General features: G+C 47.0%; 1 protein-coding gene across 3 annotated transcripts; it reads right to left on the reverse strand.

Annotated features, from left to right (window-relative positions):
- Positions 1 to 2,550: 2,550 nt before the first annotated feature.
- On the reverse strand, positions 2,551 to 11,823 carry LOC125428691 (zinc finger and SCAN domain-containing protein 30-like). Of its 3 annotated transcripts, none has more exons than XM_048489222.1 (4): positions 11,772 to 11,823; positions 8,103 to 9,101; positions 6,780 to 6,909; positions 2,551 to 4,239 (listed from the first exon to the last, which is right to left on the reverse strand). In XM_048489222.1, exons 2-4 carry the CDS (start codon positions 8,880 to 8,882, stop codon positions 3,395 to 3,397), a joined length of 1,755 nt encoding a protein of 584 aa, XP_048345179.1. In that variant the 5' UTR covers positions 8,883 to 9,101; positions 11,772 to 11,823; the 3' UTR covers positions 2,551 to 3,394. The 3 variants fall into 3 exon arrangements, with proteins under 3 accessions (XP_048345179.1, XP_048345180.1, XP_048345178.1); XM_048489223.1 differs by lacking the exon at positions 11,772 to 11,823 and adding an exon at positions 10,909 to 11,038 and having other exon boundaries at positions 8,166 to 9,101; XM_048489221.1 differs by lacking the exon at positions 11,772 to 11,823 and adding an exon at positions 10,909 to 11,038.
- Positions 11,824 to 13,787: the final 1,964 nt, after the last annotated feature.

Genomic DNA, 13,787 nt, shown 5'->3' on the forward strand with positions numbered 1-13,787 from the left:
GGTTTACAATCTCCTTGCCCTTCCCCCCTCACAACAAACACCCTGTGAGGTGGGTGGGGCTGAGAGAGCTCCGAGAAGCTGTGACTAGCCCAAGGTCACCCAGCTGGCATGTGTGGGAGTGTACAGGCTAATCTGAATTCCCCAGATAAGCCTCCACAGCTCAGGCGGCAGAGCTGGGAATCAAGCCCGGTTCTTCCAGATTAGATACACGAGCTCTTAACCTCCTACGCCACTGCTGCTCCATGTTCTAATCACATCCAGGAATGATCACCGTCTTGTGCTTCCCCCAGGTCTGCCATAGAAAACCATATGAAACTTCCTTTGCCTGGAAGGGCTGGATACAGATGTTGTATCAACAGATGATTCTTATTACCTGTGTGCCTCGCTGAGAGCTCTGTTGGGTAGGATTGCCAGCTCTGAGCTGGGGAAAAAGTTCTGGATATTGGGGTGAGGGGGTGGAGCTTGGGGGTTGGGGCGGGACCTAAGCAAATCATAATACTATAAAGTCCACACACTCAAGCATCCACCTTTCTCCAGGTGAACTGATATCTCTAGTCTGGAGATCAGCTGTAATTCCAGGAAAACGGTAGAACTCAGAAGCTCCTTGGTTCAATCACCAGCATCTCCAGTTAAAATGAGAAGTCAATAGGTGACGTGAAAGTCCCTCCATCTCAGACCTTAGATGCTGCCAGTCAGAGTAGTCAATGCCGGCTTTGGTAGACCCGTGATTTGATTCAGTAAAAAAACCGCTTCATGGATTCATGTCTTCACAGGACTACGACAACACTATGAACTGACTGTTCACAAGCCGCACCTGGAGGATAGCTGTTATTAGACAGCGGGACTGGGTCTAGCTTAGTGGAACCTCCCCATGAAGAAGTAATATACCCCCTCAGTGTCAGTATGCTTGTGGGCCTCTGTGTGCTTTTTCCAAGGGCATCTGGTTAACCACTGTGGGAAAGAGGCTGTTGGGATAAATGGGGCTGCGTTCTCAACCAACTAAAAGAAAAAGTCAGGCCTCTTCCACATGCACAGCTTACCACAGATTTTCCCAGTGGTCAGACTTTGTGCGTTGGAAACATTCCCTGTGAAGTCACTCCACACACCTCCTCTCCCGCTGACGTTTTGAGGTTTTTTCCCCCTTGTCTCTTCAGTTGCATTTGTTCCACCCACTACTGCTGAAAACATATTATTCCTGATGGTGGTGGTATGTCATCTGTGACATAGATGCTATGTGGCGTAGTTGTTAAGAGCAGTGGACTCTAATCTGGAGAACCAGGTTTGATTCCTCACTCCTATACATGAAGCCTGCGTGGACTAGTCACAGTTCTCTCAGAACTCTATCCACCTACTTCACAGGATGCGGGGAGAGGAAGGAAAGGAGCTTGTAAGCCGCTTTGAGACTGCTTACGATTGAGAAAAGTGGGGTATAAATTCAAACTCTTCTTCTGCTGCTCCAGCGTTACTACGCAGTTACATTTTGAAGCAGCAATTTCAAAACGTCTTAGCCTCCATTTCTACTATTGAGAACCACCAGCCCAAAATGGAAACCAAAACAATTCCTGGAGTAGACACCATTACCTGAAGGAGCAGAAACAAACATATGGCCTACCAGATCCACAAAGGGCCACATTTTTTGGCCAAATTTGATCTGCAGTAGCACACAATCATTACTGCAGCAGTCCCTGATTACATGCGGCAATTTCTCCTTGTGCTCTTTTCCATCATCACAACATCTCAACATTCTGTGGCTGAGGCAATTGCAGCACCACTCACTTCAAAATCGCTGTCTTCCCTAACGCTAGTTTGATATGAAATTGACAAAGCTGATCCAATTGACACAGCTCCTTTGTATCTCTGCTTCAACATTACATCGCTAGTTTGATATGACAAAGATGATTTTTAAAAAAATCCTTTTGAAAAGGATTCCATTTCCTAGTTCCCAAAATCCATTTAATACATAATTCTCAAACAATAGACCTTTCAGACTTTAAACTAATAAGAACAGATTGACTCATATAGAGAATGCTTTCCAAGCCAAAAGGCCGAGAAGTGATAAAGAAAACTATCTTGAAACTCCTTTTCATCCTTCCACCTTGACAAATTCATGATTTTGTTCACCATGGATCTGATAGTCTGCTATCTGCATAATCCCAGCCCCATTCCCGTGATGCCATGTGGATCTTTTCATCCTTCAATGTCAGTGCTGATGCACAGATGTTGTCATTCTAGCATCCTTTCTCCATTACTGTTAAGGCAACAATTGCCACATTGTATGAGTTCTGCCTGGTTTTTGATCAACTTAGCTTCTCAGACATGATGAGTCTCCTTTGGAGGTTTTTAAGCTGAGGCTGAATGGCCGTCTGTCGGGAATGTTTTGATTGTGTGTTCCTACATGGCAGAGGGTTGGATTGGATGGCCCAGCCCTAGTGATGTCTTCCAACTCTATGTTTTGCGATGTAATTCCACTGAGTCTAGTGTATTTATTTATTGGTTATATTTATATACCACCCTCCCCCGGAGTGAAACTGAAGAGAAGTGAAGTGTCACTTTAAAGAATAATAACATTTATTCCAGAATGAGCTTTCATGAGTCAGAGCTCATTTCATCAGACATAATGAGAAGAAAGAAAATCATTTAGTACCTCATTTTTAAGAAAGTTGCAGACAGAGAGAGGGAATGGGGTTCGAGCTGAGCAAAGAGAGGCCTAGCATCGTAAACCAGGTATCATTCTGTACTTCTGTAACAGATGATGAGAGAGATTATAGCAGGGGCCACTGTCTCTGATGACTTTGAAAAACAGCTGGGCAAATTCGTGGAGGACAAAGGTTGGCTGCTATTAGTCGATTTCTCTTTACCGGAGAGAAAGGCGGGGTATAAATCCAAGCTCCTCCTCTTCTCCTCCAGAGGAAAACTAGGGGTTAACAGCCTCTAACACAATGCGGGACAGGTATTCAAGGGCAAGATTGGTGTACCAAGGCTTTGGTCAACTACCTCACCCCCTCCTTGTCTCAGCTACCTTCCATTCAAATTAGTTTATTCACAGATGTACTTGAAGCATTTATATCCCATCTTTCTGGGTAGTTCACAGTGGCTTACAGTAATAGCTAAAAATGGTTTCAATTAAAGATAGAAATAAAATAATAAACCTTACATCTCCCTCCCCCCTAAAAGATGGCTGCCATTCAAACCCCCTCAAAAACCCTGGCCAACAGGTAGTCTATACGGTGCCTCCTCAAGATCTCCAAGGAGCCCCACCCCCAACCCCGCTTCAGGAAGCCCATGCCTAGTCACTAACCATGAGATCCTAGCTGACTGGATATATGTGTGTGTGTGTGACAATACTCAGGAGGTAGCTAACATTTTCCAAAACTCCGATCCTAGGAAGAACCTCTTATAGGATTTGATCACTCAGGTGTATTTCTCGGTGTTTGGTGAAGCTCGAAATGTAGTAGAAGATTATCCCACAGTCTTGGCATTCGTACGATTTCTCCCCCATATGTACCCGCTGGTGTCTGGTGAGGCTCTGCTTGCTACAGAACCGCCTCTGGCACTTTGGACACTCATAGGGCTTCTCCCCTGTATGGCTCCGATGGTGTGAAACAAGGTGTGTTTTGCTAATGAATGTTTTCCCGCAGTGGAGGCATTCATAAGGCCTCTCCCCGGTGTGGATTCTCAGGTGCTTAATGAACTCTTCTTTCCACCGGTAGGTCTTCTCACACACGGGGCAGTTGTATGGCTTCTCGCCGGTGTGGATTCTCTGGTGGTTGACCAGTTTCCCTCGCTCCCGGAAGCTTTTCCCGCACTCCAAGCACTCGTGGGGGTTCTGGCCTGTGTGGATCCGCTGGTGCCGAATCAGTTTGTCCCTCCGGCGGAAGGTTTTCCCACATTCCAGGCACAAGTGGGGCTTTTCTCCGGTATGGATCTTCTGGTGTCGAATTAAAGTCGATTTGTGCTGGAAATTCCTCCCGCACTCCGAGCACAAATGCTTGCTTGCCTGCCCACAAAGCGTTGTTTCTGCAACAGTTCCTTCACTTTCTGTGTGCTCTGCAGGGTCACCCCACACCATCAGCGGAGGCTCTTCCTGCTTTTGCTGTGAGCCACACCCTTCCTTGAAATTTTCATACTTCAGCCGAATGTTTGCCTGGGACCTCCTTGGGAATACAGAATGTGATTCCGCTGGTTCTGAGCCTGCCACCTCTTGATCCACTTCCTTGTTCTCAGACACTGCACCATCACCTGCAAGGACAGACAGACAACCAAGTTAAGAGGGGCAATATGTTGAAAAATCAAAGGAACCATAAAGAACACCAGTTCTTTCCTCAAATCAGGGTTGTCTACTACAGTTTTCTGTTACAGTGGCTGACTTTAGTGATAGGTTACACATACAGGTTAGTAGAATAACTATCTCGCATTTGAGTTCCACAAAAGCCAGTGTGGTATAGTGGTTCAGTGTGACAGACTCTAATCTGGAAAACTGGGTTTGATTCCCCACTCCTCCACATGAAGCCTACTGGGTGACCTTGGGCCAGTCACAGTTCTCTCAGAACTCTCTCAGTCCATGCAGAGGCAGACACCTCCAAACATCTCCTGCTTAGAAAATCCTATGGCAGTGGTGGCGAACCTTTGGCACTCCAGATGTTATGGACTACAATTCCCATCAGCCCCTGCCAGAATGGCGAATTGGCCATGCTGGCAGGGGCTGATGGAAATTGTAGTCCATAACATCTGGAGTGCCAAAGGTTCGCCACCATGGTCCTATGGGGTCTCCGTAAGTCAGCTGTGACTGATAGTGTGCACACAAGGGTGCCAGCTGCACTCTGGGAAATCCCCGGGGAATTCAGGGGTGGAGCCTGGGGAAGGTGAACTTGGGGAAGGGAGGGGTGGGACCTCATTGATGTAAAAAGGGAGTCAGAACTGAGATGTGCTCTGAATACATCTGCAGTTCTCAAGAATGGTTCAGTCTGTTAAATACTAGTAGTCTCACTGGCTTGATCAAAACTGAGTAGTGACTAGCACTGTAACTGTGCCCTTTTGCATGAATAAACTTGATTAACACATTTTCCCTGATTACTTTTGTACCCCCAAAATCCATATTTCAACAGCTAACAGGTTCTCTTCACCTATTTAACTATTGATTCCTGTATCTATATTCTGCTGTCAACTCACAGCTGCTTTACGGCAAAGGGTTTTCATGGCAAGAGATGTACAGAGGGAGTTTGCCATTGCCTGCCTCCATGTCATGGCCCTGGAATTCCTTGGAGGACTCCCATCCAAATACTAGTCAGGGCTGAGAGTGTGTGACTGGCCCAAGGTCACCCAGCAAGCTTCCATGGCACAAGGGGGATCGAACCTGGGTTTCTCAGGTCCTAATCTAACACTTTAACCACTGCTGCACTATATGCTTCACCATTATCTATATATATAAAAATCTAACAGTTTGTTTGTCCCTGAGGGTCTCCATCAGAAGATGCTGGACGGATCGCCCCCAAATTTTCACAGGACATCCCTCCCTGTAGCGGGCAGGTAACTGAACCTTCAAATCACCGAAAGTCCATACCTGAGCCAGGTAAAACGTCTTTTTCCTGGCGCACCAGGCCATGAAGCTGTTTGTGTTTAACTGTCACCCTTAGAATGTTTGTGCAGCCTGTCTGTCTGTGGCCTGAGGGCTTGGGATGAGGGCTTAGAATGTTCGTGCAGATGGGCAGAGATGAGAATTGAAAACAGTAAATAGGTAACACTGTTAGGTAATACGAGTGGAAGTGAAACACATACACACTTTGCCGTGTGAGACGTCAGGTGGGGTTCCCCCCCACACGCAGGTAACTTTCACTCTCTGTGCCTCACCCACTGCTACCACACAACACACATCCAGCTCATCTTCACACACCTCACTCTGCCCTCCCTCACATCCAACCACCACTTACCCACTTCCTCACTTATATTCGCCACAGCTCTCTTTTACTAAAAGCGAGCTGCAGTTTGCCTTTTTCTTCTAAGAAAATCCGTGGGGTGGGGGGTGAACCAACACTACCTGCTCCGCTTCTTTTGCCCATGGCCCTTTACGAACCCAGGGAGCTGGCCTCGATCTGAGCGCCTCACCACCCTGCCTCTGCTGCCTGACTGGGATAGCCTCCTTGCCCCAGTTCTGCCTTACCCAAGCCAGGACTGTGCGTGTCAACCAGCCTCATGGACAGCGGGATTCGCACTCTGGACAGTTCCGTTGTGGAATGGGAAGGGTTACCTTATACTAAAAAAACAAGACAGCACCATCTAACGATGTGCATTGAAAAGGGAAAGAAGGATTCCGTTTGACCACCCCAAAAGGCTATGCTGGGGATCATTGGACCTGCATGGACATCTGTGTGGGTTGCAGACTGTGATGAGAAGGACAATTGCCACAGCAACGCGTGGCTGGGCCCGCTAGTTGTCAATAAAAATAATGCATGTGGCCAGCACACGTGTGAATTTTTGATTGTGTGGCCCACTACTGAAAGAATGTAGTTATCCCAAACGGACTATAGCAAGGGTGTAGGATGTTTTTTTGCGATGTCTCCTAGCAACTGGAAATGCTGGAGAGCACTTGTTGCCTGATATGCCTGGAAGGATCTAACTAACTCTTTGTGAGGAGAGGAAAAAGCACAAGCAAATCATGGCAAGAGCAGAGGGTCAAGTCCAAAGATTCTGTCTCTGATCTATCCCTAACCTGAAGTAAGATAGCTGCCAAAAGCAAACACTAAGCCCCCGCCTGGTAAACAATGGAAGAATGAACCCCATACCCAACGATGCAGCACCTCTCTGGCCATCCTGTTTGATCTCCGTGAAGCCCATCGAGTTCCAGGCATCTGATGGAACCTGCTCTTTCTTAGGTGAACTCACCATCCCTTCCAGGTAGGGACCTGGCGGCACCTGAGACAAGGACAAATAAACTGCATTCAGAGCAGGCAGCAGAGGAAGATTCGTTTGCGGATAGGATCTGTATGGACCAGGCCTACACCATAGCAAAATGAGATGGTAAAACCGAGTACCGGGTCATGTTTAAAGTCTTGGTATTGACCTTCAAAGCCATTCGTGGCCTTGGCCGTGCTTATCTAAGGGACCGTCTCTCCCTATATCGCCCTTCTAGGCCCCTCCGTTCATCGGAGGCGGACCTACTGGTGATCCCTGGCCCCAAGGCGATCCGGCTGGCCTCTACAAGGGCCAGGGCTTTTACGGCTCTGGACCCTACCAGGTGGAACAGGCTTCCAGGTGAGATCAGGGCCCTGCGGGACTTACAAAGTTTCCGCAGGGCCTGTAAAGCGGACCTGTTCAGCCAGGAGTTTTAGACCAAAAGCAAAATGCCCCGAGGGATTAAAATGTTTCTGATTATTGTCATTTTTAAAGCAAGATTGGTGGCAGGAAGGGAGGATTGTTAACACACCTGGAAGATAACACCGGGATGATGTCAACTTGCCATAAAAAGAAAAACATCTGGTCTCCCGTGGGTTCATAAAAAGGGGAATAGAAGAGCTGAAGCCATCTATAGTTTAGTATTTTATGTATTTTAATTAAATAATATATATGATGTTTTAAACTTTTATTCTTGATGGAAACCGCCCTGAGCCTTTGGGGAGGGCGGTATAGAAATGAGATAGATAGATAGATAGATAGATAGATAGATAGATAGATAGATAGATAGATAGATAGAGAGAGAGAGAGAGAGAGAGAGAGAGAGAGAGAGAGAGAGAGAGAGAGATAACTGGACCAGATGGATCAGTAGTCTGACTCCTTCAAAAGAAGCTGCCATTTCCTTTCCAACAACCAAAATCATTCCCTCCACAGCAGATTTGGGCCTCTCCTAAGGCTGCCAACCTCCACATGGGGCCTGGACATCTCCCAGAATTACAACAGCTTGCCAGGTGACAGAGATCAGTTCTCCAGGGGAAAATGGCTGCTTTGGAGGGTGGAGCCTTATACCTTGATGAGAACTCCCTTCCCCCCAACCCTATCTTCTCCTGACTCTACCCTCAAATCTCCTGGAATTTCCCAACCCAGAGTTGGCAACCCTAGCGCCACCACCAGTCAGTTTCCATGTCTGAACCATAAGGTTTCGAGCCAGTCACCTCCTTCTCCCATTTCTCTGTCTCTTGGTGCCTCATCAGGTAATCTTCTGCCAAAACGATCACCTGGGAACAGCTTCCAGGGTCTCGTTCCCGGACCCAGCTCTGCATCTCCGGGGGCAGGATGGTCAGGAACTGCTCCAGGATCACCAGCTCCAGAATCTCCTCCTTGTTATGTTTCTCGGGCTTCAGCCACCCATAGCAAAGCTTCCGAAGCTGGCCATAAACATCATGCAACCCTCCGGCCTCCTGGTAGCAAAAATGCCGGAACTGTCGGCGATGGGCCTCCATTTGGTCCGTTTCCCTCAGAACGCCATTCTTCATTTTGCTACACTCCTTACGGATTTGGCTGCTGCCCTTCTGCCTGTGGCACTCTTCTGGTTCTTCCTTTGCGTGGACAGATGTCTGCCAAGTTCCCCACTCTCCTGTTGTTACCAATTTGCAAGAACTATCCATTCCCTCAAAGGATCCTGGGAAAGCTTTGGGATCACTCCACAGGATGGTGTCTCTCAACAGGTGGTTTCCCCACTTTATGTGAAGTGATGGCGCTGTGTTTGTAAATTCTCGCTGTTCCTGGCCTCCCCAACCCGCCTCTTCGGCTTCTTCTTTGACCCTTGCCGGGCCTGCCCATATCAAATGTTCTCCAACGCACACTGCCTGGATATCATTGGTGTCCACGGCCACTGCATCTTGACTCGCCACTTTTATTCCCCCCTGCTGTTTGTCTGTGGCTTGTAATTGGACAGGCAAAGATGGCACTGTTGCTCCTTCTTCGGCAGCCATTTTGTCTTCAAATGTGGCCTTACCAGCTGTTCTCAAACCCAAGTTCTTCAGCACACTCTTGAAGAAAACATTCTGATTCGCTTCATGGGTTGTAATCAGGTAAAGATTGGTAACAAAAATTGATTGACGTATAACAATTTTCTCTCAGAAGCAAGAGGTGAATCAAAAACTATCTAGAGAGGAGTTGAGGACACTCCAGAGGGTAACCAAGAATTTTCCCTGAAAGAGAGAAAAGGAAAAAGAGAATGTTTAAGCCTGGATTGGCAACTTGACTAGCTAGGAAGCGTGGCTTCCAAAAATTGAGTCTCCACAAAAACTCTTAATCATGGAAGTCAGTGGGTCAAATTTCCTGTTGCTGCCTCTTAGCCACAAGTCCCCTCCCTCTGTCATGTTCACCACCATCAAAAGTATCTTAGGCTCATTCCGCACATGCAGAATAATGCACTTTCAAACTGCTTTCAGTGCTCTTTGAAGCTGTGCGGAATAGCAAAATCCACTTGCAAACAGTTGTGAAAGTGGTTTGAAAACGCATTATTTTGTGTGTGCGGAAGGGGCCTTAGTGATTTTGCCTCAATCTTTCTGTAGGAGGCATCTCTGTTCCCCCTTCCTCCATATTATACTCACAACAACCTGGTGAGGCAGGTCAGGCCCAAGATCACTCAATCCACATCTCTTTGGTCCAGCCCTGACTGCTTACTGGTCACCAGTTTCTTTTCTTTCTTTTTTAAAAAGCAATCTAGATTGTACAAAATTATCCTTTTCTATGGTTGCCTACTAAGCTCAAAAAAATAAACATAAAACTAGAAAAAAATAAAAGTTTATACTATTTCATTACTAGTTAAAGAATTTAAATGTTGCCTTTCCTGAGAACCACAATTAGGACTTTAAAATTTGCCAAACTAATATTTCCACCCTGACCTGGATGGCTAAGTAGGGTCAGCCAAGGTTAATAGGCAAATCACTTCTGCCTCTTACTGGTATCTGGTATCTTTCTGTCCATAATTTAAACTCATTATAGCAAGTCCTATCGTCTACTGCCAACAGAAAATTGACTGCCTGTCAAATAATACTTTCAAATACTCAATTTTGTTTCTAGAAATCAAAAGAAGGATACTTTCCTTAAACAAAGAACTTTACCATATTTCTAAAACATGTTTTTAAAACAGCCCAACAGGGAGAATTATCCCGTTTTCTACCTTTGCTAACCAGACAGGACTTCATGATTTTTGGACCTAATGGAATTTCTAACGGAAAAGCAGACCCAATTAGTCACCCCCTCTCGGCACACACAAATAATTAGTAACCCACTCTCGGGAACTGGTGAGAACCTGCTGGATCCCATCTCTGGCCATAGCCAGAGTTTGCAAGACCTGAGTAACACTGGTTGTGGTGGGTTTTCCGGGCTGTGTGGCCGTGGTCTGGTGGATCTTGTTCCTAACGTTTCACCTGCATCTGTGGCTGGCATCTTCAGAGGTGTATCACAGAGGGAAGTCTGTTACATGTAAGTCACGGTATTTGGTCTATTCTGCTAAATGTTGAGTGCTCTCTGACCTCCAAGAAAGGCCTTTCCCCAACACTTGAGCTAGCGAGAGATGCCTAGAATTGAACCCTTAACCCCTTGTATGCCAAACAGGGGGTTCGTTCTGTCGTTGAGTCTGGGCATGGGCAGCACACCAACAGAGAAACCTGATTGCCTGCGTCAGTCCATCTAGCTCTGCATCATCCATTCTCACTGGCAGCAGAAAGGGCTTTCCCAGCACCCAGAGGATTGAATCTGAACCCTCCGAAAAGCACAGGAGTTGCTCTAACACTCAGCCATGACCCCTTCTCCAAAGGGGAAGATCATGCACATGCAATGCTCATTGTTGCAAATTTCTTGCAGCAGCTTCCCTCTCCCCACCACCCCCCTTTTTGCAAGAAACACTGTCTTCCATTGTCATTCGTCGCCTCTCCATGCTCTGCAACCCTCACTCTTTTCCCCACATCTCCACACAAGCTCCTGCTCCTATGGCTTCAGCTCACCCACCTCACACCATTTGCGCGGCTGCCCTTTTGCAATTCAGAGCGAAGGCAGGCACCAATTGCACACCAGGACAACAAGAGGAAGAGCGGGGGAGGGGGGGGGCTTCCCCGGGCTGTATCTTCCATTTCTTGGCCCCTCTAGGAAGTGCTCTTGGTTGTTTTTAACCCTTTAGGGTATACACATTCTTCTACACTTGGAACATCAAGAAGAAAATCCAAAGGTTGCCAGTTGTCTAGACAAAAACCTGCTGATCGTTTTAGGATGTTACATACCAGGGGATGATATTTCTTTCCAGGGGAGGATATTTCTTTCCCATTTCTGCACATTTAACCTCTGTTAGAGGAGCAGGGTGTTATCTTCCAGGTGTGTTAACAATCCTCCCTTCCTGCCACCAACCTGGCTTTAAAAATGACAATAATCAGAAACATTTTAATCCCTCGGAGCATTTTGCTTCTGGTCTAAAAGTTATTGTTCTCAGACAAAGGAGCTTTAAAGGGAGAATCCAATGTGAAATTGCTGCTAGAATTCATCAACAAGTTCTAGACATAAAAACATAAGCAAAGGCATGCTGGATCAGACCAAGGCACATCAAGTCCAGCAGTCTGCTCACAAAATGGCTCACCAGGTGCCTCCAGGAAGCCCACGAAGAAGACAACTGTAGCAGCATTATCCTGCCTGTGTTCCAGAGCACATAATATAATAGCCATGCTCATCTGATACTGGAGATAATAGAATATTTACTGGGAATCTTCATTATAGCCTGGGGGCAGTGACGTTTGGTGGGATGGAGTTTAGCAGCAATACGAAATGTGATGTTATAGATTACACCTGCTATTTCCTTCTGTGGAATTGATCTCTGCTCTTACCTGGTGAACTGGATTTGTTTTCCCACTCCTCCACATGAAGTCTGCTGGGTGAGCTTGGGTTAGTCACAGTTCACTCTGAACTCTCTCAGCCCCGCCTACCTCACAAGGTGCCTGTTGTGGGGAGAGGGAAAGTTTGAGATTCCTTTGAGACTCCTTACAGGAGAAAAAGACGGGGTATAAATCCAAACTCTTCTTCCTAGATCAGTTCCTATTCCAAGAGAAGTACAAGGATGAGAACTCCAGGCTGACAAGCCCCCAAGTGTGGCCTTTTAGCAGAAGTCTCTCAGTGTCCTCCCCAGCAACTGATATTCAGAGGTACACTGCCTCTAAAGATGGAGGCTCTGTTCCCAAATACATAATGTATAACCAGCCTTTTAAAAAAATTCTAAAAATTTAAAATGAGGTCAGGAATCAGGACACATTAGTCTAAACCAGGGGTAGGGAACCTGCGGCTCGAGAGCCACATGCGGCTCTTCTGCCCTTGCACTGTGGCTCCACGAGTCGAGCCGCCGGCCCCATCCTTGCCTGCCCTGCAGGCAGCAGGGCGGGCGCACCAACTGCCCACGGTCGGCTGGGCCGAGCCGCGGGCTTCCCCTCTCGCCCGCCCCGTTGGAGCGGGGTGGGCGCTTTCCCGGTGGCCGGCGAGGCCGAGCCGCCAGCTTCATCCTTGCCCGCCCTGCAAGCAGCAGGGCGGGCGCATCCATGCGTTTCTCAGAATGAGCAGAGTAAAAGGTAAAAAAACCCCTATATATATAGTGTTATCTTTATTTTAAATGTCAAAAAAAATTTGCGCCTCCAAGTGTTTTCTTTTCCAGTGGAAAACGGGTCCATATGGCTCTTTGAGTGTTAAAGGTTCCCTACCCCTGGTCTAAACTTTCCAAAGACAAGCTAAAGCAGTTTATAAATTAACCACATTTGCTTGTTTGGTTCATTGAAAAGCTGTCTCTCCTGTAGTTATGGTTGCCAACCTCCAGGTAGAACCTGCAGATCTTTTGCTATAATTGATCTCAAGACAGCAGAGAAAAAGGCTGCTTGGAAGTGTGGATTCTGTGGCATGGTGCTCAGCTCAGGTCCCGCCCTTCGGAAACCCGACCCTCCACAGGCTCCACCCCTAAAATCTCCCAAGCATTTGCCAACCCAGAGATGGCAATCCTATGCCATGGGCTGAAGGCGGAAGAACAGTATACTATAAAGTATAATATATACAAACAATGCATTACAGCAAGGTAATGAAATTGGAAACAATGCAATAAAAGTTAAACACTGCAATACAGTGATGGCGAACCTATGGCACGGGTGCCAGAGGTGGCACTCAGAGCCCTCTCTGTGGGCAGGCACAAACAGAGTCCCCACCCCCACCCCTGTCCCTGCCCCCGCCCCCGCCCCCGCCCCTACACATCTAGGCTGGTCTGAGCCACTGGGCTCGATTATTAGCATTAACCCTAAGACCTAGTTTTGGGGAAGCAGTGTAGGTAACCCTGTTAAGCACTGTTAAACCCCACTGATTTTCATGCAAAGAACTACAGCGCGATCCTTTACCTGGGAGTAAGCTCAGTTGCTGGCAGTGGGGCTTGCTTCTGAGTAAACCCTCCTAGGGTCATGATTCACCCATTGGAAGAGTTGCATGGTTGCTTCGAAGCAAAGCCACCGACAACCACCAAGCTTACTCCTGAGTAACGCACGCCTCAGAGCCAACTGTTTTTTCTAAACTAAAACCTCAGTATTCAGGTTAAATTGCCGTGTTGGCACTTTGCAATAAATAAGTGGGTTTTGGGTTGCAATTTGGGCACTTGGTCTCGCCATGACTGCTGTAATACATACAAACAAATCAAGCAATGAAAATGGCTTAAAATTCTGAAAAAGTTTCATCTTCCTTAGGTTCTTCCTTTAACAGCTGCATGGCAAATGGAGATTCTCCAGGTAAAGCTTTTGCTGACATATGAAGCAGGAACCAAAATAAGAATCCATCCAATTATCTCTGTTAACTAGGCCTTCTGTGCTGATCAACAGGCAGAA

The sequence above is a fragment of the Sphaerodactylus townsendi genome, linkage group LG03 (assembly GCF_021028975.2).
Source record: "Sphaerodactylus townsendi isolate TG3544 linkage group LG03, MPM_Stown_v2.3, whole genome shotgun sequence".
Taxonomy (NCBI): Eukaryota; Metazoa; Chordata; class Lepidosauria; order Squamata; family Sphaerodactylidae; genus Sphaerodactylus; species Sphaerodactylus townsendi.